The 24,997-nt window shown below is 62.8% G+C and overlaps 1 protein-coding gene across 1 annotated transcript in view; it reads right to left on the reverse strand.

The window, feature by feature from the left end:
* The window catches only part of MUC5B (mucin 5B, oligomeric mucus/gel-forming), a 32,503-nt gene extending 17,025 nt beyond the window's left edge, over nt 1-15,478 (reverse strand). Inside the window, 25 exon segments of the mRNA XM_037731152.1 lie at nt 1,577-1,816; nt 2,162-2,338; nt 3,172-3,282; nt 3,362-3,500; nt 3,971-4,122; nt 4,372-4,472; nt 4,754-4,809; nt 5,353-5,608; nt 5,850-5,976; nt 6,068-6,162; nt 6,460-6,624; nt 6,989-7,126; nt 7,518-7,587; nt 7,837-7,947; nt 8,337-8,475; nt 8,566-8,683; nt 9,077-9,202; nt 9,575-9,776; nt 10,552-10,658; nt 10,920-11,010; nt 11,174-11,288; nt 11,440-11,701; nt 12,018-12,089; nt 12,964-13,020; nt 15,409-15,478. Of these exon segments, the coding sequence (XP_037587080.1) occupies nt 1,577-1,816; nt 2,162-2,338; nt 3,172-3,282; nt 3,362-3,500; nt 3,971-4,122; nt 4,372-4,472; nt 4,754-4,809; nt 5,353-5,608; nt 5,850-5,976; nt 6,068-6,162; nt 6,460-6,624; nt 6,989-7,126; nt 7,518-7,587; nt 7,837-7,947; nt 8,337-8,475; nt 8,566-8,683; nt 9,077-9,202; nt 9,575-9,776; nt 10,552-10,658; nt 10,920-11,010; nt 11,174-11,288; nt 11,440-11,701; nt 12,018-12,089; nt 12,964-13,020; nt 15,409-15,478 (3,297 nt within the window).
* Nucleotides 15,479-24,997: the final 9,519 nt, after the last annotated feature.

Genomic DNA, 24,997 nt, shown 5'->3' on the forward strand with positions numbered 1-24,997 from the left:
GCGCCTGTCCATCTGCCCACCTGTGCGCCTGCCCATCTGCCCACCTCTGCGCCTGTCCATCTGCCCACCTGTGCGCCTGTCCATCTGCCCACCTGCCCATCTGCCCACCTCTGCACCTGTCCATCTGCCCACCTGCCAATCTGCCCACCTGTGCACCTGCCCCTCTGCCTACCTTCACATGTGCGCTTTGGGTCTTTTTATCATGTGGGTCTGGTCATGTGGCCTACAGGTCCCAAACCCACATGGAGGATAGCACCTCTGTTCGCCCTCAGCTCTCGCCCTACCTCCCTCTGCTGCAGTGGTGCTGGCCTCCTTTCCAGCTGGGGGCCTTCCCCACAGCTGACCCAACCCTGTGGTGGCCCCCGCTCAGGGCTCTCCCTGTCTGAGCATCTGACCACCCAGTGCCCGCCACCCTGCTGCCTCCTCCTGAAGGTAGTTCTGTGAGGGCAGGTCTTGTCCGCTGATGGCTGGGGTGAGCCCAGAACTTGCCAGGCTCTTCCAGGCACCCAGTGAACCTGCGCTAAGGAAGGAGCGGTGACTTCCAGCGCCAGGGACTCGGTGCAGCCTCACCTCCTTTCCAGACCAGCCATGGGGGGAGCCATGCTGTTAGCCCCATCCTGAACACGAGGAGCTGCCTGCTTCCTCCAGGCAAGAGCCCACACCCCTCCCAGGCCCCATTTGAATCTGGGCCCAGATGCCAGCTTCCTTTTCAAGGGGATAAGTGGCAGCCGATGTGAGAGTGCTCCAGGGCCTCCCATGAGCAAGTGTGCCCACCACTGTGCCCACCGATGCCCCTACGCCAGCCCCTCAGCTCAGCCCTGAACCACATGCTGTGTGCCACTGTGGGCACTCAAGTCTTCCTTAAAATGACAGCAAACTGGTTTTTGTTTTTGTTTTTTGGTTTTGAGACGGAGTTTCACTCTTCTTGCCCAGGCTGGAGTGCAGTGGTGCAATCTCAGATCACTACAACCTCCACCTCCCAGGTTCAAGCGATTCTCCTGCCTCAGCCTCCTGAGTAGCTGGGACTATAGGCATGCGATCATGCCCGAGTAATTTTTATATTTTTAGTACAGGTAGGGTTTCGTCATGTTGGCCAGGCTGGTCTTGAACTCCTGACCTCAGGTGATCCACCCACCTCAGCTTCCCAAAGTGCTGGGATTATAGGCATGAGCCACTGCACCCATTCCAACTGTTTTTTGGAATTCTCTGCTTATGGCTGATCTCCGATTCCTCCCTGGCTGGGCAGGGAGCTGGGCTGGCCTTCCAGTTTGCGCTGAGAACTGGGCAGGTCTGGGGATCATGAGGAGGGTGTCTGGGGCCTCTGGGTGTGACCAAGGCTGTGACCAAGGGAGTGGCCGGGAGAGAGCAGAGTTGGCTTCGTGCCAGGGGCAGGGAGTGCAGGTGCAGGGCTGGCGGGAGATCCAGACCTGGGGCCTGCTGTGCAGGACCGCATGCCCTGGGAGAACGGCCAGACCCTCCTTGGAGCCCTGGCGTGTGCCCAGAAGACCCAGCTCTCAGTGGGAAGGAGGCAGCCGCCATCCCCACTTCACCCTGTCTGCCAAGCGCAGAGCCCCACCTGGGAACGGCAGGCGGCGAAGGTGGGGCCGTGGAGGATGCTGCACTGCTTCTGGGCCCAGGACTTTCGGGAGGGGTTGGCCGTGCAGGGGTCCTTGGGCTGCAGGGCGTCCGGGCAGGACGGGGAGAGCTTCCAGCTGTTCCCGAACTCCAGCGCGTCCCCCACCACGGACCGGCTCCGCGTGGTGAAGTCGTTGATGGCGTTGCCGTCGAAGTTCCCGCACAGGCCACAGACCCTGCCCTGCAGAGGCGCCAAGTGAGTGGGGCCCTGGAGCCGGGGCCACCGGCACCCACGGGAGGTGGCACGGAGCCCAGCCCCAGGTCCAGAGCCCTTGGGAGATGGAGGGAGGACAGCCGGTTCCCCAGCCAGTGCCTGACAAACTAGCAGGGGACGGGCGCAGTGGGTCCCTGGGTGGGCCGCTGGGTGGCACCTGCTTCCCTAGAAAACCCTCGACCCACTGTGGAGGCCAGAAGGTAGGGTTCTCACCAGCCAGGCTCAGCGGGTTCCACAGGACCCCCCTGGCACCAGGGTTTCTGTGGCCGCCAGGTGATCCTGCAGGGCCTGGGAGCCACGGCCCGAGCTCACCTTGTAGTCCTGGTGCAGCCGGATGAACACGCTGGTCTTCCGGTCCCAGGACACGGCCATCCCGCGGGTCTCGATGACCAGGAAGATGCCCATGTAGCGGATCCTGTAGGGTGGGTCCCCGCCCGGCCCTCTGGCCACCGCTTTAAAGGTTCCCTCCTGGAGGATCAGCTCGTAGCTCTGCAGGGAGGCAGATGCTCTTGGAAGCCGACCCTGTGGTCCCCGGGGCGGGGCCTGAGATGCAGGGGTCCCCACCCAGAGCAAGGCTCTGCAGGTTCACGTGGCACAGAGAGCTGGCGTTCGGGATGAGCTGGGTCGGTGAGACCCTCAGTGAAGGTTCGGCAAGAGGCGGGGCAGGAAGTGCGGGGAGCAGGAACCACAGTCAGCCCCTCCTGCCATCTGCAGGGAGCACCCTGGCAGCGGCTGTGCCTTCTCCCCTGGGAGCTCTGGCCCCCCATGCTGGACTGGGTGTCTCTGGGTGTGGCAGGGCGAATGGCAACTCCGGAAAAGGTCTGTTTACATGCCAACTCCCAGAACCTCGGCCTGCAGCCTTAGTAGGAGAAAGCATCTTTGCAGATGGGATTCAGGGAAGCATCTTGAAATGAGATCATCCTGGACTATCTGGGGGGCCCTACGTCCAATGACCAGCGTCCTTACAGAGACAGAAGAGAGAGAAAAAAACCCGGAAAGAGAGAAGAGAGGCGCAGACACAGAGGGAGGCCACAGGCAGCCACAGCCACGGGACGCCTGGAGCCCGAGATGCTGGCACAGGCAGGAAGGACCTCCCCAGACCCTCCTGGGAGCGTGGTGCTGCCCGCCTGCATCTCTGACTTCTGGCTCCAGGACAGAGAATGCATTTCCGTTGTCTAAGCCCCGTGGTTTGTGGCTGTTTGGAACAGCAGCCCGTGTCAGGACACTGCTGAGAACCCGTGAGTGCAGCTGCACTCACGAGGCTTCCCTGGGCCGGCTCGTTGGCTGAGGGCCGGGGGGTTCACAGCCGGGGCCACTCTCACCTCCACGAAGAGCTTGATGGCCTTGGAGCAGGTGGTGCCAGTGGTCCCACAGGGGATGTTCTCCGTGATGACGCGGAAGGTCCCGTGGCTGGCGTTGCCCCCGCAGTAGTCCTGGGCCGGGGAGAGACAAGCTGCTGACTGCAGGCCCGAGCTTGCCCAGCCTGTGGGAGCCGGGGAGGGGTCAGCGTACCTGCGCCAGGGTGTACTCGCAGCTGCCTTCGAAGCTGTAGCGCTCGCCGTCAAAAGTGATGAAGTGGCCATCGCCGTAGGCCACGCAGGTGCCCAGGCAGAGCCGGTGGCTGCATTCCCACCTCCGGTTCCTGCAGGTGCTGCGAGGGGCCAGGACAGTGCCTGCTTACGGGGGCTGCCCTCCCGGCCTTCCCGAGACCCAGCACCTGGGCCCGTGCGGGTCAGCCTGGGGCCTCAGCCTCCCCAGGCCCAGCCTGGCCCTCCTCAGTGAAAGGGGTGGTCCTGCACAGTGAGTTCAGGGCATCCAGCCCCACCAGGTTCCTGGTAGCGCCACGGTCCCTGGGCCACCTTCCAGAGGACGCACAGGATGGCCCCTGGCTTTCCTGGCAACTCTCCTGCCACCACCCCACCTCACTCCGGCCAGTTCGCCGCCTGCCCTCCCTCCTGCCCTCCCCGCTCTCTCCCCTTCCTGCCCCCTGCCCTCCCGGCCCGCTGCCCCTCCCTCCCCTCCCCCTCCCTTCCCCGCCTCCTGCCTCCCCACCTGCCGCTCTCCCTCCCGACCCACTGGCCTCCCTGCCCACCCGCTGCCTCTGAGGGACCCAAGACCCACCAGGTGTTACAGTCGACCCTGATGGTCTCCCCAGGCTTGTAGGTGGCCTCATTGTGCACGCAGGGACAGTCCTCCTCGGCGATGCAGCCCCCACTCCCGTCCGACACCAGCCCCAGGGGACAGACACAGCCGGACACGCAGTGTGTGCTGAACTGTGGGCCCAGGCAGGTCCCAGTCAGGGCCGGACACCAGGGGGGCAGATACTACTCATCCTTGGGAAGGCACACCCAGGGCCCCCGGGCAATGCCCGGGCCGGGGCAGAGCTTCTGGTGGGGGGGGTTAGGCCTTCGGCCACGCAGTGTCTCTAGGACCACCGGAGCCCTGGGCTTGGGAGCTGGGGAACCTGGGACCCCTTCCCTGCCCACCCTCCCTGAAGCACAGGACGGCACCAGAAGACTCACACAGCCCACATCCAGTGTGTGGCAGCTCCGGACGCACTCGGCCCCAGGGGTGCCCACCGAGCTGTTGCTGCAGTCCAGGTACACCATGGGGGCCGCGCACCCTGGGGGCAGAGCTTGGTGGGAGGGGTCCTGCGGAAGGGCAGCCTCGGCCCCAACTGCCCCGGGCAGCCCTGAGCCTGTCCTGCTGACCAAGCTAATGAGGATTCCACGACACCAGCAGCCCCAACCCCAAGGCACCCCGGCCATGCTGCGGAGCAGAGACCCACTGGCCCCTCCATCCCTGGCATGACTGGGTGTGGGTGCCCGTGGCAGGGCCCAGGTGAAGACTGATCTGGCTGGGTGGGGCTCAGGTGGGGCAGGGCTGGGCAGGACAGGCGCCTACCTGTGCTTCTCTGCAGGGAGGCTCCCAGACAGCTCAGCTTCCCGCCTGCACACGAGCTGTGAGAGATGAACCGCACAGCCTGGACCTGTGGCCCACACCCCACACACCCCACCCTGGGCTCCTGAGCCCCCGCCGAGCACCCGGCCTCCCCAGCCTGGCCGCCTCCTTGTAAGGCCAGCTGGTGCCTGCCGCCGGGTTCTATGGGAGACCCCAAGTCCCTCGGAGGCTCGTGGGCAAATACACACAGATGGGCGACCAGGCAGTCAGGACCCTGGGGTTAGGAGCAGCCTTTGAGGCCAGGGTGGGAGTGGGGGCTGCCCCCTCTTTCCGGGCAGGGGCTGCCATTCAGACCAAGATGAGAACAGCCAGCAGGCATCCTCCCGGCCTCTTTCCCGGCCGGGAATTTTCTCTTCAGAACACACTGGGCCCACCCTGTGCCGCCCTCCCCAGCCTGGCCCCTTGTGTCTCAGAACCCTCGTGGGGGGCACAGAAGGCTTCGGGCGTGGAGCGGAAGTTCAGTGGGAGGCCACTGTCTGCGCAGGGAGGGCGGGTGGTGGCTTCGAGGAGCACCCAGGACCTGCTCCCCGGCCGGCTCTTACCACACGGCGCCCTCGTCATGCACGACCTCCCCGGGGGCCAGCACGGTGCCGTGAACGTAGCAGGGGCACTCTTGGGCGGGCACACAGGCACCCGCGTCATTGAGGAAGGTGCCGGCGGGGCAGGCGCAGCCATCCACAGGCACGAAGGTGACGCCGCAGGTGACATCGGCCTCACTCAGGCCGCGGCAGGTGGGCTGGCAGGCGTCCACCACGTAGGCGTAGCGCTGGGACTCGGGGCAGCTCTGCATGTACCTGGCTACGGTTGGGAGGAGGGGGGACAGGTCGGTGGCCGGGCAGCCCGCTGACCCCCACCTGCCCCATCCTCAATGCTGCGTCCCCGTCTGTGACTCAGAGATCACGAGGGATTGAGGTTCTTGCGAGGCTGGGATGAGGAGGTGCCAAGCTTGGGGCTGAGAACCGTGTGGGTGACAGGTGCCGCCGCCCAGGGTCCCCACACCCCCACGCAGCGTGACACCTCCACCCCGCGGAGCACTCACTGCAGACGCCGCCCCTCCAGCCGCTGAGCTGCACGCCCTTGGCGGCGCAGGCGAGCACGTAGGAGGACAGGGCGGCACACAAGCAGTCCTCGCTGCGCTCACAGTTGCAGCTGTCAAACATGCAGTTCTGCGGGGAGGGGGGCGTCAGGGACCCCAGCCCGCCACGGCCCCCCCACCCGTCCTGTGCAGGCCTTGGGGACTGCCTCACGGCCCCTCACCAAGTGGAAGGGTTTGGGGTTGATGACGGAGTGGCAGGGTGAGAAGGCGCCGGCGGGGTCGGTCAGCCGTGAGCACCAGTGCTGGGCGTAGTTCTCTGTGGGGAGGACCCGGCCCCATCTCCATGACCGCCCTGAAGTCCACAGCCCACCCCCAACACACACAGAGGCCTTGGCACCCTCAGCCCTGGGAACGGTGAGTTGGAATTTGGAGGCTCACGTGCTGCGCCTTGGGGGTCCCAGCCACCTGGCCCCAAGCACCTACCCCCCGATACCTCCCACCTGCCTCCATGGGGTCCCCAATCCCACCCAGGGGTTCCCGTGGCCCAGGGGACAGGAAGGTGCTGGGTGGCACTTGAGCCTGGGGTGACTGCGGGGGTGGGGGCGAGGGGTACCATTCTCCACACTGAGGGAGCAGGGGTCCTCGAAGCTGTTCCTGGCATTGGCACAGGCGGCCTGGGCCTTCCAGGTGTTGGCGAATGCTGCACCCGTGGCTTCCACCACCCCACTGAGGGCCGTGAAGTCGTCAGCCTGGTTCTGGTTGAAGTTCCCACACAGGCCTGGGGGCCAGGGTTGGGGGATGTCAGTGGCTGCTGTTGGACCCAGCTGCTCCTGGCCCCTGCCGGTGCTCCAGGCACCACACGGGGCAGAACGGCTGAGAGCCCTGTCCCCGGATTCTGCTTCCAGACCCATCTGCAGATAAGCCCCGGGGGGCCAGCCCCTGTGCGGAGCCAATGTGAGCCAGGGCAGCGCTGCCTTCTCCCTCCGCTTCTGGGGCACCGGTCAGGACACCAGCACAGGGTCTCCGCCGTGCCCTGGGAGCAGCCCCCTCCCTGGCCTCCTGCCCGCCTTTGCCTGCCCTCTCTCTGCAGCCTGGTGCTAGTCCAGGCCCCACGCCCACCGAAGGCCCCTGCTCAGCCTCACCGCACATCTGGCCCTGGTGGGCGGGGTCCAGCCTGACAAACACCTGCATGAGAGGCACCAGCTGCACCAGCAGCTGCAGCCCCAGGCCTGTCTGCACCACGACGAAGAAGCTCGAAGGCCGGAACAGGGTGATGTTGGCTGCGGGGAGTGTGGAGGAGAGGCCGGTCAGGGCTGCGGGGCCAGATATGGCCAGATCGGAGGGGCAGGGCATCCAGCAGGCCGGGCCACCCCACTGAGACCCGGGAGTGGGCAGGAGCCCTCACGCTCTGCCCTGTGCCTGCAGCCACCAAGTGGCCAGGACCCCCGAGAGACTGGGGCTCGGCGAGCTGGATGTAGGGTCCCCCCCGCAGCCTGGGTAGGAGCCTGGCACCCCCACTCAGCCGATGAGAAACCGACCACAGGAAGCTCCTGGAGCTGCCCGGGGCCATGGAGAGCTGGCAGGGGGCTGAGCTGACACCGCACAGGCTGTGGGAGCCGCCCCTGCTCGGGAGGCGCTGCCCGGCCTGGCCATTCTGGGGCAGCTGCGTACCTGCCGACAGGGGCAGCTGCGTGTAGATGGAGTTCATGAACACCTCACCGTCCGCCTGTACCCGGATGGCCTGCCAGGAGGAGGCAGGCGGGAGGTCAGCTGTGGGGAGGAGCCTGTTCCCTATTCTCAAATGAGGGAGTGGCCTGCCCAGGGGCCACCACAGAGAAGCTCGGGCCTGGGCCTGCGGTGGGCTCTGCAGCTGCCCGCCAGGAGAGGCTGCCCAGCCTCGAGGCTGGAGGGGAGCTCTGACCGCACTTGTTCCCCACACGCCTTCAAACGCCCCTTCCCGCCCCAGCCCAGGCCCAGGCCAGCTCCTCACCAGGTCCCCGCCATTCAGGTTGAGCGTCACTGCTTTGAGGCAGTTCTCGTTGTCCGTGAGGCCACACTTCCGCAGCTCGGCCAGCACCGTGAAGCTGCCGTCAGCACATTGCTGGGGAGGGACCCATGCACGCATTGGGTCTGGCTTGATGTGGGGCGTCCCCCCAAAATGTGCTGGGGACGCCCTTGTGGGGGACGTGGCTCTGCAGGGAGGTGCCTGTGGCCCCTCTGCTCACCTCCCAGCAGGTTCTCTCAGGGCCTGGGGCTCCTTGACCCCGTACCGCTCCGCAGGGAGATCCACCCCTCCATGGCCATCATGGGGACCCAGGGCTCCCCCTCAGCAGAGATCCACCCCTCCATGGCCATCGTGGGGACCCAGGGCTCCCCCTCAGCAGGGAGATCCACCCACTATGGCCATCGTGGGGGCCTCCCCTGGGCAGAAGGGGCGTGAGGGTCCCCTGGAGGGGCTGGGTGTCTGGAGACCCTGCCCCGAAGCCAGACCTTGGACAGGACATAGCTGCAGTCACCGTGGAGATCGTAGAGTTTCTCGTCGTAGGTGGAGATGTGGGCCCCGCCCTGCACGGAGCAGGTGCCCGGACACGGCAGATCCTGGCACTGCCACAGCCCCCCGGAGCAGGTGCTGGGGAGGGAGGCCGTGAGCGGAGCAAGTGTGCTGGGAGGAGGCAGGCCACACCCTGCACACCCTGACCCCAGGCCATCAGGTGCATACCAGGAGCTGCAGGTGGTGTTGAAGGAGGCGCCCGGGCTGTAGGTGCGGCCGCCGTGGGTGCAGGGGCACTGCCCGAGAGGCAGGCAGCCGGAGTGCGTGACATCATCTAGCACCATGCCTGTGGGGGGGGGCAGCGAGGCGGGGCTGGCCCGTGGATGGGGCACCACTCTGAGGTCAGAAGACTCCCCGCCTTGGGGACGCGCCACCCCCCTCCAAGAGGAAGTCGGGCACCAGGACGCAGTCCCCGCCCTGAGCCCCACCTATTTGGATGAGCACCAAGCACCTCTGGGCCTCAGTTTCCCCACCAGGCTCGGGTGGCAGGGCTCTGCCTCCCTCCACACATCGGCTGGTTGCCCGGCGCCCTCCCAGCCAGTGCCCGCCCCTGCCCTGGGTCCCCGGGTGGGACTTTCTGGCATGAGGGGCTCTGATCTGGGCCTGATGAGGCTGGGGGCGGGGTTGGGAGCAGAGACCCGAAAGCCCCCGGGGGGCGCCCAGGGCACCCGGGACCTGCCTGGGGGGCAGAAGCAGCCGTCCACGCAGTGCTCCTCGCAGAGCTGCGCGCGCTGGGGGTTGGAGCAGGTGTCTGCGCAGGGCGAGCCGCACTCCTGGTGTTGCATGTTGAGGGGGCAGGTCCGGGCTGCGGGGAAGGAGGTAGGGCTGGGCCGGGAAGGGACCCACGCTGTCCACGTGGTCAGCTCCAGCCACCTGCCACCGCCTTCTGCATGCCATCAAGTCCGCAGAAGCCAGAGCTGGGCCCCAGGATGGTTGTGAGGTCCACCCTCCAGCTGCACCCCCCGCCACCTCCGGTGCAGCCTCTCCTGCTCCTGCAGCCCCCGGAGGCCCCGCCCCTTCTTGGGGTCCTGGGGCGGCCTCTGCCAATATGCCCAAGGGGAGTCCTCTGCCCTCAACCCCCATCCCCCAGGCCTCCCCACCCCACTGTGGCCGCTGAGGCACTCTCCGTGCCCCTTCTCCCCAGCGTAATCCCTGGCGAAGGCCCACGGGCACTCACGGCAGAGGTCGGGGCGCCTCCAGTTCTGTGGCTGGCCACCTGCGTGGGCGCACTGGCGCGAGTATTCCGCAAAGGTGGCACACAGGCAGGTGGGGCAGTGGCACAGGTCCTGGGTGCAGGCGGCCATGTACTCGGCGCTGTCCACCAGCGCCTGGCACTCCGCAAAGGCCGACCCCAGCAGGGTGCGGCGGCAGATGCCCTCCTGGGGAGCACAGTGGGCCAGGCTGGGCACCCCTGTCCTTCACTGGGGCTGCCACAGCGCTGGAACACAACCCAGGCCAGGCCAGGCCAGGAAGGCCTCTCCCCCTCGGAGCCCCTGATACACAACCCCACGCCACCCACTGTGGCCTCACAGCGCCAGCGCAGAGCCCCGCTTGGCCCTCGGGGAGTGACCCATGACTCTGGGCCCCACCGGGATGTGCCTGCCTTGGAGTGAGTGCCCAAGAAAGGTGTGGACCCCGCCTTGGGAGGCAGCTCCTAGAAAGGGAGGTGGAGGCCCTGCCTCTCTGGGCAGCTCAGCCGGTTCAGGGCAGCCCAGCGGTGAGTGTCCTCTGTCCCCAGGCCCCGGGTGTCCGGCTGTGGGGCCCCGCTCCCCACTGAGGGCTGACACTCTCATTCATGGCACGATTTAAGGCTAAGAGATCCTGCTGGTTTGGGTTTCCAGAAGCCTCCAGGCCCCTTCTGAGTTCCCGTGCCGGTGGGAAGGGCTTGCTCGGGGCTCCCCGAGGGCCCACCCTCAGCCCAGCCCATGTGGTGTGGCCTGTATTCACTCACACAGATGGGCACACACGTGGCCCGAGGAACATGTATATCACCACACGTGGACGGCGTGTGCCGTGGAACTGAGCACACAGAGCATGGCTGCCTGGACACCCTCTGACGCCACCATCTCTCCTGGTCAGCTGGGGACGTTCCTCAGACCTCAGCTTGGCTCCCCCTGCACCTGTAGGCCGTCCCTGCCCAGGAGCAGGGCTCACCTCGTCCGTGCAATTGTCGGCCGGCAAGGGCAGTGGGTCTGGGCACTGCTCTGTGGGCCCGTCCAGCTTCTGCAGGTTCCCAAACTGGAGAGGGCTCAGCCTGGCATCTGCCGGGAAGAAGCATGGGTCATGGGTGTGGCGGCTCTGAGGAGTTCCTGGGGACAGGGTCTGGGCTCCCACTTCCTGAGGCCAGGCCAGAGGACTGCCGCTCATGCCTGGGGCCAATGCCCCCGGGGCACTCCTCCCCCAACCAGGACCACAGCCCTTGTGGCCCCTCCCTGCCCGCGGCCCCCTCCCTCCTCCCCGGAACTGTGGTCCTTGGCTGACCGACATAACCGGTCGCCACCCCCTCTGCCCGTGGTACTCACTGTGGGCATAGAACTCGTTGAAGGCTGGGAGGCCGTTGAAGTCCCCGCACAGGCCGCAGGTCTGGTTGGCGTATTTGGGGTCCAGCTCCAGCTGAGAATGGGGGAGGGGCAGCTCCAGCCTCAGGGTCTCTGATCCCCCCCACTGGCCACATGCCCCACGTCCTGCGATCCCAAGCCCAGGGAAGCATCCTTCAACTCCCTGTGGGGGTTTTGCGGCCTGGTCTGGAGGACAAGGGGCAAGGGGGCTTCCTCACCAGGGCGCTGTCCTCTCCGTTCCACAGGAAGGTCAGGATTAGCCGGATGCTGACCTTGATGTAGTCCCCGCTCCGCTCCACCAGGAGGCCAGTGCGGCTGTAGGGCAGCTCCTCCCTGCACAGACAGCAGGGTCTCTCCCTGGGCCCGGCCCTCCCAGCTGCCTGCCAGCCAACCCTGCCCCAGCCCTGGCGCAGGTCAGACACGGCCACTGGGGGAGGTGGCATCGCGTGCCGGCCCTCGGGCTTCCCCAGGGTGGCCGGCTCACCGCTGCCCATTGACCAGGATGGAGCCGTTGGACACCTCCAGCACCAGCCCCTGGGCCTTGATGACAACACGGGTGACCACAGGCCTGGAGCCCACCAGGCCTCGGCGCAGCTGCACGTTGAAGTCCTCGTAGGCGGCGCCGCAGTGCTCAGAGAGCACGTAGTTGCAGAGGCCAGGAAAGCGGAAGACGTCGCCGTCAAAGGTCTTGTAGTGGAAGTCACCCCACGTGCTGCACACACGCCCGTTGTGCGCCGGGTTCATGGCTGCGGGGGACATCTCAGATGAAGCCTCCCTACCCCCACGCCACCCCCACCGGGAGCCTCCCCTGGGCCCGGGCGCCCCGGCTTTGGAGCGGAAAGGCCTGCCGTCGGCTCTCGGCCGTGCCCTGCCTGGCCCCCGCCCCCGGGCGGCCTCTGTTTCACTCCATGATGGTGATTCGTTCCCCCTCCCCATGGCGGCCCGTGACCTGGGCCTGGCCCTGTGGCCCCACCTGGTGTCAGCTGCATTCCTAGATCTGGGCCTCTACCCTTGACCCTGGCAAACCTCCCCTTCCAGCTGGCAGGGGCAGCGCCTGCTTACCGCTCAGGCTGGGGAAGACGGTGACGGGTGGAACAAAGCTCACACGCCGGGCAGACGCAGACGTCACGGAGCCTGCGGGTGAGGGCCGGTCACCCCGGGAACCTAGCCAGGAAGGGGTAGCAGAGACACCCTTCCCGGCCCTACCCTCCTCACCAGCCCCCAGAGTGGAAGGGGAGCCCAAAACTGACGGGCTGGAGACAAGGCAGCTCCTTCACCCCTTGGCCCCATCCACCCCAGAAATACTGCTGCTGTTGTGTGTTTTGGCCTCTGTGTGTATGCGTGTGCCTGTGTGCGTGTGTGTGCAGTGTGTGGTCTGTGTGTGTGCATGTGTGGGTGCCTGTGTGCAGGTGCCTGTATGCACGTGTGTGTGCCTTGTGTGTGTGCATGTGCTTGTGTGCATGTGTGTGTCTTGTGCGTGTCTGTGTGCGTGTGCGCATGTGTGCCTTGTGCATGTGTGTGAGTGCATTTGTGTCTTGTGCGTATCTGTGCATGTGCATGTGTGTGCACCTGTGTGCATGCGTGTGCGTATGTGAGTGTGCCGTGTGCATGCATGTGTGCATGTGGTTGCGTGTGCGTGTGTGTGCCTTGTGCGTGTCTGTGTGCATGTAAGAGTGTGTGTGTGTGTGTGCACCTGTGTGCATGTGCGTGTGTGCCTTGTGTGTGTGTGCTGTGTGCATGCATGTGTGCATGTGGCTGCATGTGCGTGTGTGTGCCTTGTGCATGTCTGCGTGCATGTGTGTGTGTGTGCGTGTGCACATCTCTCTGCCCTGCACTTTCTTCTTCGGAGCACCCATCCCCACCCTGGGCCAGCACTGTCCCGGGTAGGGGACCCAGGGAGAGTCTCTGTGGGACTCATGGCTGCGTGGAGAGGTGTCAGCCTGCCCCAGCCCGAATCCCAGCCCCTCCAGCCTGGTCAGGAACCCGCCGCATGAGTCCGGCCACGTACCACCGTCTGTGCTGTACCCTGCGCTCCCCCCGCTCGGCTCAGCAGGGCTCCGGGTCTCTAAAGGAAGAGGGGATGGGAGTCAGTGGGGAACCAGATGTGGCTGCCAGCCACGAACCTGGCCACGGACTTGGCCACATCCGTGGCAGCCTCATGTGGGGTCTGAGGTGGGGTCTCCATGCCCTTCAGGCTCCCCTGCATGGCATACTCTGGCCAAGTCCAGGACTCCTCCCCCGATGCTCAGGCAACCTCAACCAGCAACCACAGACGCCTCCCCTGCCACTCAATGCTATGGAAAACCTGCAGGATGGAAGCTTCCAGCAGGGCCCCTGCACTGCCCCCAGCAGGACCTGCACCCCCTGTGACCCCCACTCTCCCTGATGGACATGTGGGGTGGTGCCTCCTTCTCAAGCAATGGGGGAGGAAGATGGAATCAGGAAAAGGCGTTGGCCGCCCCAGGGGGGATTCAGCCCCATCCCAGGCGTCCCTGAAGAGGACAAAGCCTCGCTTTGTTGGGAAGACACAGCTGGAGCCTTCCGGGCGTGACCTAGCAGAAACCTAAGCCCAGAACGAGTTTCGAGTGGAACCCTAAGTCAGGGCGAGAGGGGCAGGTGGGGGCAGGCCTCAGGGCGGAGCGAGCGGTGTGGCCGTGGATGCTGTGACGGCTGCCCACTGCCTCCGTGCAGGGCCTCACCCACCGGCCCCGTGGAGGCTGGACTCTAAGCAGAGAACCCTGGAAAGAGGCAGCTGCCACCCCCAGGACTCTGAGGCCCCCTGACCCCCAGGCCTCTGTCTGCCCGGTTTGGGTTGGGGCACTTCCTTCCCGGGTCCCCAGAGCTCCTCTCTGGAGCCAGTCTGAGACAGCCCAGCCCAGGTCCGTGCTCCATGGGGAGGCAGGAGAGGGCCCAGCCCAGGCCTGTACTTCCGTGGGGATGCTGGAGGGGCGGCCGCAGTCCCTACGGCAGGGTCAGGGCTCAGCGAGGTGCCAGCACCTGTGGTGTGAGCTCTGACCTGGCGGGCCGGTGGCCGACAGCTCACATCCTGCCTGGCCTTCCCAGCCTGGTCCTGCTGACATCTGGGAACTACCGCAGGGGCTGGCTCCGGAAGCTCCCTGTGTCCTCCACCTGACCCCCAGCTCACAGCCCTGCCCACGAGTGCAGCCCAGCCCGGACACTGCCACCCATGGCGCCTGCCCCAGGCGGCCCCTCTGTGACCCAGGCAGCCCCTGCCCCGCCCAGGCTGACCGACCCTGGGCATCTGCTCCATGTGGCGCCCTCCTTGGTCTGGGCCACCTGGTCCTCCATCTTGAGGCCAGAGAAGTGCCCGCCACCAGCCACCCCGTCACCCTGGGGTGTGTCCCTTAGCATGAAGCCGCTCTGTGCAGGGCCCGCCTCGCCCTGACCACAGGGTGTGCATCTCGAGACTAGAGCACCGTCCCTGCTGAGGGCTTGACCCCCAGCTTGGATGTGCATGGGGCCCGGTGGGCTGACGGCCCCTGGCCTCCCTGCTCAAAAGAGGGGCGCCCAGGCTGCATGGCCCCGAAGAGCCGGTCGAGAGGACATGGCTATTCTGGTCAATCCAGCGCCCAAATCTTGCGGTCAGAGACAGCTCCCGCGGTCCACACTGGGAGCCACTGGAGGAAGCCCCGGGCCTCCCGCCCTGCTGACCACACAGCAAGGGGGCTTGGGTCAGGGACCCTGAGGGAACCATCCCCTCCCCTCCCTGCCTCCCTTCCACAGGTGGAGAGAGCCCCAGAGCCTTGCCTGCCCAGCCCAGACCCCAAGCTTGGGAGCGGGAGGAAGTCGAGGCCGGGAGGGGCTTCAGCAGCCTTGGGGCAGGGTGTCTCCCGGTGGCCCAAGGCCATGTCTTTCTCTGTTGACAATATTAACGCTGTGGCAGACGGCAGGTGAGGGAAACCACTTGGCTGAGAGCCCTGTGGACAGCCCCATGGGAGTCGGGCCTGGGTTCAGGCCGTGGCTCTCACAGCTGGCCGTGCAGTCCAGAGGATGGTGCCTCAGCTGCCCTGCCGGCTGTGACTCCCAGGCCGGTCATGGAGGGCAGAGCCTGTCCTGGGCAGTCCCTGCTCACTCATGCCTGGGCCTCACAGGGCCCCAGAGAGACCCTCAGCCGTGGCCCCCGCCCCCAGTGCCAACTCCTGTCCACCCCCAAGGCCAGGACCCTCTCGGGGGTCTCCCAGCGGCCCTGCTCCTCGGCCAGCGCCCGACATCTCCTGACACCCCATCCAAGCCAGCCCCTGTGTTCCCTGACACTGTGAGCAGTGGGGCCCAGGAGCCCTGTGTTGGGGACACGTAGGGTCCCATCCAGGACACTCCTGGGGGAATAGGGGATCTGCTCGTGCACGCTGCAGGAGAAGCCCCCAGGCAAGCAGCCCGCAGAGACCCCCGCTGTGAAGATGGCGTCCGGAGGGGCCGGGTGGGGGGCCCTTACCTGCCTGCCTCACCACGAGCAGGGCCACCAGGACCCACACCGGCGCCCGGCACACGCTCCGGGCACCCATCCTGGGGCTGGCACGAGGGTGGGGGCGCGGACGGGCAGGGAGGGAGCCTGGCCGGGTGCTTGCTCCCCTGGGGGCCCCGGCTTATGTAGCAGGGAGCCATGGCCCCGAGCCAGGCCAGGCCACGCAGGGCACCCTGCTCTTCTCCGCTCAAGCCACGTGTGTTTGCTCTCGGGGAGGGGCTGTGGCAGGGAAGAGGCCTGGAGCAGGAAGGATTTGCAGTTCTGTGCTCTAAGGCCAAGACGCCCCTGCCCCCAGCAACTTCTGAGAATTGGAATGGAGAGGAGAAGAGCCAGTCCCGCCTGGCACCCGTCCTAGGCAGCAAAGCTGCTGCAGTGCAGGGTGGGCCTTGGACCCAGGGTCGGTGGAACCAGTGGTCAGCCAGCCTGACTCACAGCCCCATTCTGGCTCCTGCTGGGAGGAAACCCCAGCCTCTGGGCAGCTCCCCTGGCCGCTCCCCATGGGTCCCTGAGGCCTGGGGAGGGTCCCCGAGGCTGGAGCTCCTCTCTGGCCACTGCTCAGCCAGCAGGGAGGCCCGGGACTCCTGCTCAGCTCAGGCGTGCATGTGGCCAAGACGCTCAGTCTCGGTGGCTTGTGGAGGTCCTTGGAGGAGGTCACATTTCCAGAGACCCCAGCCCAGCTGACCAGAGCCCCTCGAAGACCCTGGGAGGGCTCTGGGCTCATCTGTTTCAAGGTCCAAGTTTAAGGGGAAACCCGGGCCGGAGGGTGCCCTGGCCGTGTACCCGGGAGTCAGCTGTGCTGGTCCAACGCCAGCCCTGCCCAGGCAGGCCGCAGGCCACCAGCCCCGTGTCCATTTGGCCTCCACCTCACTCCAGGACCCCTCATTAACCCTGGCAGGGTTAAGGAAGGAGCTGCTCCTTGGGGTCCTGGACTTGCCCAGGGTCCTGAGCCTGGCCCACGTGGAGGCTGCAAAAGTCTAGCACCACTCAAGGTGGTGGGTGGGCCTTCTGGGGGCCACGTGGCAAACCCGACCAGGAACAGCCTCCACAGATGGCGTCACCTACAGGACACTCTGTCCACGCGGTAGCACCTCCTGCAAACACCCCTGCCTGCATGACCCGAGCTGGAGATGCTCCCACCCCCCGGCTCCCCGGCCGCCAGCGTCCTGAATGCTCCGAGGAGCAGACCCCAGGCGGGAAGCCCCAGGTGGGGTGGGGTGGGGTGGCCTCGTCCAGCCCCAGGGGAGCGGATGGCCCCCGGAGGTTCCTCGGAGCCCGAGGCCCGTGGCAGAGGGTGGGACCCGCCTTCCCCCTTTGTGGCAGTTTATCTGTCTCAGGGTGCGCCTCAGGCTTCTGGGGGAAGGGGGCTCCCAGATCTCAGCATGGCTCAGNGGGACCCGCCTTCCCCCTTTGTGGCAGTTTATCTGTCTCAGGGTGCGCCTCAGGCTTCTGGGGGAAGGGGGCTCCCAGATCTCAGCATGGCTCAGGCCCCAGCTCCTGCCCACTTCTGGGACTCCAGAGCATGTGCTCGGTCGCCAGCTCCCCGCACCCCACCGACGGCATCTCCAAAGCTGAAGGCTCCAGGGTCTCTTCGGTCTCCGACAGTTCCCGTCACAGGGACCCTGCACCAGCTCCCCTGCGTTTGTCTTTCTGAAGTTAAATTCTTAGCGGTGGGATTTCTGGGGCAAGACGAAAGCCCATCGGCAAGGCTTTGACCCGCCTCACACTCAACAGGACGTGGGGAACCAAGACACACAAGAAGTCAGAAGCGTTGGCTGAGACGTGGGGACCCAGGGCCCCTCGCCCGGCCGGGGCGGGACCAGCAGCTCCACTCTGCGTCCGTTCCCGGAGGCCCTGGGAGCGGCTCATGAAGGAAGGTCTGCACCCCCACATCCGTAGCAGCACCTCTGACAGGGCGAAATCTGCCTGCACGTCCACTGACGGGGGACCAGTCAGCCCCACGAGGCCGCCGCACGCGGCGGAACACAGTTCAGCTGTGAAAAGGAAAGGCTGGCCCAGGCTGCTCCATGGGGAAGCTGACACTGTGCAGAGGGGCAGGTGGACACAAAGGCAGAGGCAGGAGGGGCCTCGAGTGTGCGGCCCCCAGGGTCATGAAACCTGTGTGGACGGAGCGTGGACGGTGGGCGCCAGGGGCTGGCGGAGGGGCTCGGAGCCGGTCTTTCAGGGGACAGGGTTTCAGGTTGGGAAATGAGAACATTCTGGAGATGGCGGACAGGGACAGCAACGTGAATGGACCTGGCCTGTTTTGCCACCTGTCCCCGCTCATGGCTGAGGCCCCCTGGAGGTTCCTCGGAGCCCAAGGCCCGTGGCAGAGGCTGGGATCCGCCTTCTCCCTTTGTGGCAGTTTATCTGTCTCAGGGTGCGCCTCAGGCTTCTGGGGGAAGGGGGCTCCCAGATCTCAGCATGGCTCAGACCCCGGCTCCTGCCCACTTCCAGGACTCCAGAGCATGTGCTCGGTCGCCAGCTCCCCGCACCCCACCGACGGCATCTCCAAAGCTGAAGGTTCCAGGGTCTCTGGGATCTCCGACCTCTTTCCTATCCAGCCCGGTTGTCCCTTGACAGCGTGGCCCTGAGGTGGGCTGGGAGGCAATGACTGGCCGGTGGCCGTAAGAACGGTCAGGAGGGTGGGGTGCGCCCCACCTCGGGCTCCCCGCTGTGACTGTGCCCAGGCCCCGGCCAGACCCCTCTCCTCGGCCTTCCTGCCTGCTCCAGGCCAGGCTGGGCAAACGGGGCTCCCTGCTGCTGTGACTCCTGGTCCTCACGCTGGGGAAGGGGTGTGCCTGCTGCCTAGGCCTCTGCTGCAGATGCCCCCACTCCCCCTCCACAGATCTCCCACCTCGGCCACAAGCCCTCCTGGCCTCCCCGACCCTGCCCATGGTGCTAGCTCACAAGCTGATGCCCACCCAGGGACTGGGGCCACTCCTGATGTCTCCCTGCAGCCTCTGCTGCCTGTCCCGGCCCTCCCTGACCACAGCCAGTGCCTGCGGCCTTCATGGGGGCTGGCGGCCCACTGAGGGGCAGCCCCCTCTCCCCCAGCTCAAGCCGGGCACCTCTGCACCAGTGAGAAGCGTTTCTCCGTGGCGGGGCTGGGACCCGCAGGCAGCAGCTCCCGCCCAGCTCAGTGCCTGAGGCCCCACCCGCCCCGCCTCCACCCTGGAAGAGCCCCCAGGCAGGGGCCTCGCTCGCCTGTGGCCGGCTTGCAGTGACACCAAACCAGTGGGGCCCTGACTCTGCCTCGTCCCTCCCCCAGGCACCTCCCGGGGCAAAGGGCCCCTCAGGGACGGGGGTGGGTCCCGGGCAGGGGTCCGAGGTGGACGTCAGGGCCGCGGCTATTGAGACATCCCGGATGCGGCCGCGGGAGTCCAGCCTGTTTGCTCAGCGTGTTTGAAGAGTTCTCCTCTTCACAGTTGAAGGCGCTGAAAACAGGAGATAAAGGAAGGAAAGGGACGCAGCCGGTTCCTGCCGGGAAGGGGGGCCGGGCACAGACTCCTGGAGCGCAGGGAGCCTTCGCCTCGGACGTGCCAGGAACCTGCCCTGCGGCTCTGACGGGGTCTGAGCCAGGCCCAGCCCTGGGCGGGTCACTGTCATTCCGGCCAGGGGGCAGTGGGGACAAAGGGGCCACCTGGGCCACACAGAGCCGAACACGGGGGGGGGGGTTGATCCTGCCATGAATGAGGACCTGCCCGGGACCCCACAGAACCCTCCAGAGGCCGTCCAGGCTCCACTGGTCAGAGCCACTGTCTGCTGTCACCAGCTGCCCCAAGCCCAGCCTCTCAGCCCTGGGGGACACCCAGAGGGCTTGGCCACCGAAAAGCATCATCACCTGGGCTGGGGTCCCCGCATGGCCCAACCCTCCCCTCCCCCACCACAGGGGTGCAGGTTTGAGTTGGGCCCCAGCCTCCATCAGCCCCGGGGACTGAGTGCTGCCTGCCAGCTCCACACTGGACACGTGGGGTGTCAGGCACAGCCTGGGGGTCACAAGCAGGGCTGGGCCCTGGGTCTGCTCCGAGCCAGGCCCCAGGCCATCCTGGGACAGGGGGTGGTGGCTGTGTGGGACCCTCAGCCTCGGCGGCCTCCTGCTCCCTGGCACATGGGCCCCTGGCTCCTAGGGTGGAGGTCTCACCAGGCCGCAGGCATGCTCCAGGGAGTCACCTGCTGGTGGGCCGAGGGGCCCAGTGTGTGACGACCGAACAGGATGGGTTCAGGGCTGGGTGGGTCCAGCAAGAACGTGTCGCAGACCTTGGGGCCCCGGGTGGTGATGGGCTGCTTGCTCCTGGGTGCTGGGATGGCCAGGCCCCTGTCCCCGGTCCCCTGTCCCAATACAGATGGGGAGCTGTCCAGCAAGGCCCAGGGGTCTCAGAGCCAGTGCCAGGTGTCCAGAAGCAGCAGGTGGAGGCACGTTGGTTCTTTTCGGCCCTTAGACCCTGGTCCACCCAGCGACAGGTACGACTGGGGGCCAAATCTCCCGGTGGGACCTGAAGCTATGGGAAAGGCAGGTCACCTTCCACCTGTGCACCCCAGTGCCCTGAGCTGCCCCTGCCCGGAGGATGCCCTGCACGGGGCCTACAAGACATGGAGACCCCCTCCTCCAGGACAACCCCTGCCCTGTGCGAACTTCTGAGGCAGGAGGAAAGCCCATCTTCAAAGCTTTCCTCCAGAGGACGCTGGAGCTCCCCTTCGGCCACTGCTCAGCCAGCAGGGAGGTCTGGAGGCTCCTGCTCAGCTCAGGCGAGCACCTGGCCAGGGTGTTCCAACTGGGTGGCTTGTGGGGGTCCCCAGAGGAGGCCCCATTTCCAGAGACCCCAGCCCAGCTGACCAGAGCCCCTCGAAGACCCTGGACCCCACCACCTGTCTCTGCTTCCTCCTGCTCTTTGCCCAGGCGGCCTCTCTGCCTGTCCCCCACCCCCTTCCTTCCTGACAATTCCGAGGAGTCCAGCTGTGTTCTGGCGCTGCCCTGGGCAGCGGAATTTGACAAGGACTAGAACAGAGTCCCGCCCTTTTGAGGCTTCGGTGGCGTGGCCTTTGCAGCAGCTTCCAAGGAATGGGAGAGGATGGGATGGTCCTCCGGGTGGGGCTGGGGGAGATGACGGCTGAGCTGCAAACTGGGGAACAGCAGGTGCAGAGACCCCGGCGCAGGGATGAGCTCGGTCCACTGGAGGGTCCGAGGGCACCGGTGTGGCTGCGCTGGCGCAGGGCGAGGGCAGGGTCAGGTGTAGGCAGGAGCCTGGGGGAGGGGGAATATCGACTGGATCATTTAAAGCAGGAAAACTACAGGGCATCTCTCTAAAATAGTGGTGAAATGTAGATGACATAACATTGATCACTTTCGCCTTGATTGATTGATTGATTTTTGTAGAGACGAGGTCTCACGGTGGCCCAGGCCATCATGAGCTCGCAGCCTCAAGCAATCCTCCCACCTCAGCCTCCCAAAATGCTGGGATGACGGCGTGAGTTCCCACACCGCCCATTCTGCCACCTTTAGGTCAATGGAGACTGTGGACTTCCCCGTTGTCCTGAACTGAAACTGCCCAAGGAGCACCAGCTCCCCTCCCCTCCCCAAGCCCCAGGCATCCACCAACCTCATCTCTCTCGCGGAGCTTTGTCCTCTAGGGGACCGTGGATACACGGAATCACATTGAGGTAGAAGATGAGGCAGAAAAACACATTTTCCTCCTTTCCTGCAGTGTGAGTAAGGAACTGTACCCTGCTTTGCAAGCTTTATAAGTTTATAGATGCACATATTCTTGTTCTCTGTAGCTGAAAACTTCGAGTTCCTGCTTTTCCTGTGATGTGTCTGGGCAGGTCTGGATTGCAGTCATCCAGGCCCCAGGGCGAAGGACACAGCGGGCCGTGCAAGGCTAAGCTAGTGGGCTCTGGACTGCACAGCGTCAGTCACACATAAGCGTAAGTTGTAAACCTGTGGTTTTTAATAAGCTGCCTCTGTTCTGCTCCTGCGTTTCACGTATAAAAGTCACGCTTTGTCTTTGTCTGGTGCTCAGTCTTTCGGATGTGAATCCCCTGAGCCATGGCGCACCATCATAAAATCCTCCTGTTCCTCCCATCGTTCAACCCATCGGCCTCTCCGGTCTCCTGATTCCCGGAAGAATACAACACCCGTTCTGACGTGACCGGCTCATTTCACGGAGCATAGCGACCTCAGGGTCCGTCCGTGTTGCTGCCTGTGTCCGGATCTCCTTGCTTTTCTGAGGCTGAGTCAAGTCCCACCACGTGGACGGGCCCCATGGGGTGGTCCATTCACCCGTGGATGGACCTTCAGGTTGCTTCTGCCTTTTGGCTTCGTGAGTGAGGCTGCGATGGACATTGCGATGTGCCCAGGAATCCGAGCCCCTGTTTCCAGTTCCTTGGGTGGGGTCCCCCTGGCTCGGAGCAGAACAGCTGGCTGGCCTGGTGAGTCCATCTTTGACTTTCCAAGGAGCTGCTGGGCTGTTCCACAGAGGCTGTGCCATTTTACGTTCCCACCAGCCGCGTACAACGCTTCCAGTTTCTCTATATCTTCACCAACACTTCATGTCTTCCTTTTTAAAAATCCATCACCACATGATATTTCATTGCAGTCTGGATTTGCATTTCCCTAATAATTAGCGGTGTCCAGTGTCTTTGCATGTGCACATAAACCGTTGCTAGATTTCCTTTGGAAAAATGTCCGTTCAGGCCAGGTGCGGTGGCTCACGCCTGTAATCCCAGCACTTTGGGAAGCTGAGGTGGGTGGATCTCTTGAGGTCAGGAGTTCGAGACCAGCCTGGCCAACACGGTGAAACCCCGTCTCTACTAAACATACAAAAATGAGTCAGGTGTGATAGTGCACACCTGTAATCCCAGCTACTTGGGAGGCTGAGGCAGGAGAATCTCTTGAAACTAGGAGGCAGAGGTTGCAGTGAGCCAAGATCATGCCACTGCACTCCAGCCTGGGCGACAGAATGAGAGAGACTCCATCTCAAAAAAAAAAGAGAAATGTCCATTCATGTCCTTTGCCGATTTTTCAGTTTTGTTGCTTGGGTTTTGTTGTTGATACCTTTTAGGAGTTCTTTATATGTCCCGGATACTAATTCTTTATCAGACGTATTATTGGCAAGTGTCTTCCCCTGTGCATGCCTTTTCACTCTCTTCTGATGCACAAAAGGTTTTAATTTTGATGAAGTCTTATTTGTCTATGGAATCATTGCCAAATTCAATGTCATAAAGATTTTCTCCCATGTTTTCTTATAAGGGCTTTACAATTTTATCTCATGTTTAGGTGTTTGATCTATTTCAAGGATTTTTAAAAAATTGTTATAAGGTAAGTGTTCAGTTGCACTCTTTTGCATGTGGATATACGGTCCCAGAGCCATCTGTCAAAAGGACCGCCCTTTCTCTATTAAGTGGTCTTGGCACACAAGTCGAAAATCAATTGACCTGGCCGGGCACGGTGGCTCACACCTGTAATCCCAGCACTTTGGGAGGCCAAGGCCAACGGATCACCTGAGCTCAGGAGTTCGAGACCACACTGGGCAGCCTGGTGAAACCCACCCCTACTAAAATACAAAAAATCAGGCTGGCGTGATGGCAGAGGACTGTGGGCCCAAGTACTCAGAGGCTGAGGATCGCTTGAGCCCAGGAGGTGGAGGTTGCAGTGAACAGAGATTGCACCACTGCGCTCCAGCCTGGGAGACGGATCAAAAGTCTGCCTCCAAAAAAAAGAAGGAAAAGAAAATCCTTTTCTGGCTCTCTGTTCCAGTCCATTGGTCCATATATCTGTCCTTATGCCAGTACCACAGCAACTTGATTACTGTGGCATTGTAATGTGTTTCAAAAGTAAGTATGGGCCGGGTGCAGTGGCTCGCACCTGTAATCCCAGCACTTTGGGAGGTCAGGGTGGGTGGATCACAAAGTCAGGAGTTTGAGACCAGCCTGGCCAACATTGTAAAACCCCATCTCTACTAAAAATACAAAACATAGCCAGGGATGGTGGTGCATGCCTGTAGTCCCAGCTAGTTGGGAGTCTGAGGCAGGAGAATCACTTGAACCCAGGAGGCAGAGATTGTGGTGAGCCAAGATTGGGCCACTGCACTCCAGCCTGGACAACATAAAAAAAAGAAGTATGAGTTCTCCACTTTTATTCTTTTCTAAGACTGTTTTGGCTGTTCAGGGTCCTTTGAGATGTTGTACAAAGTTTCGCATGGATTTTCCTGTTTCTACAAAAGTACCATCAGCATGTTGACAAGGATTGCATGGAATCTATACTACCTTTGAGTAGTATTGTTACCTTATGAATATTGTCTTCAAGTCCACGAACAGAGGATGTCTTTCCCCTTTATGTCTTTCAATATTTTTTCAGCAATGTTGTGTGGTTTTAGCGTAGAAGTGTTCTGCATCTTCGGTTAAATTTATTTCCTAAGCATTTTATTATTTCCGATGCTATGTAAGCAGAATTGTTTTCTTAATATCCTTTTCCCATTGTTCATGGCTAGTGTATAGCAATTGCTGAATGCTTTAGTTAGCTTGAGTAGTTCTGGGGTGGAATTTTCAGGGATTTCTATATATAACATTGTGCCATCTGTGAGCAGAGTCATGTGACTTCTTCCTATCCACTTTGAGTTTCTTTTCTTTCTCTTTCTTGCCTTATTGCTTTGGCGAGAACTTCTAACACTGTGCTGATTAGAAATGGTGAAGACAAGCCTTGTTGTCTTGCTCCCCATCTTAGAGGAAATGTTTTCAGCCTTTCATCGCTCAAGGTGAGGTTGGCTGTGGGCTTTTTACATATGGCCTTTATCATGTTGAAATACTTTCCTCTTATTTATTTCTAGTGGTTGTGCTTTCTTTGTTTGTTTTTTTAACCACGAAATGATGTTGAATTTTGACAGACACTTTTTCTGCATGCACTGAAATGATCATGGATTTTCCCCCCTTCATTTTATTGATGTGTATTTCAATGGTTGATTTTCATATCTTGACCCACCCTTGCAGCCCAGGAGTGAAACCCATTTGATGTGGTGTATGATGCTTTTAAAAAACTGCTGAATTCAGCTTGCTACTTTGTGGAGGACTTTTTCATCAATATTTTAAGGGATATTGGTCTTTCGTTTTCTTTGCTTGCTTTGTCTCTGTCTGCTTTGGTCTCCGTGGCATGCCAGCCTCACAGAATGAGTTAGGAAGTTGATACGGGTGCCGTTCTCGTGAGAGTCAGTAAGTCGCAAGAGAGCTGGTGGTTTTACAAAGGGCGTTTCCGTACACACACTCTCTTGCCTGCTGCCATGTAGGATGTGCCTTTCCTCCTTCTTTACCTTCTGCCATGACTGTGAGGCTTCCCCAGCCGTGTGGAATTGTGAGTCCATTAAACTTCTTTTTCTTTACACATTACCCAGTCTTGGGTATATCTTCATAGCAGTATGAAAAGGGACTAATACACAAGTGCTCCCCCCCACTTTTTTAAAATCTTTTGGAAGAATTTGATACATATCAGTGTTAATTCTCCTTTAACGTTTGTTAGAATTAACCAGTAAAGCCGTCAGGTCCTGTGATTGTCTTTGTCGAGAGGGTTTTG

The sequence above is a fragment of the Cebus imitator genome, unplaced genomic scaffold (genome assembly GCF_001604975.1).
Source record: "Cebus imitator isolate Cc_AM_T3 unplaced genomic scaffold, Cebus_imitator-1.0 Scaffold384, whole genome shotgun sequence".
Lineage (NCBI taxonomy): Eukaryota > Metazoa > Chordata > Mammalia > Primates > Cebidae > Cebus > Cebus imitator.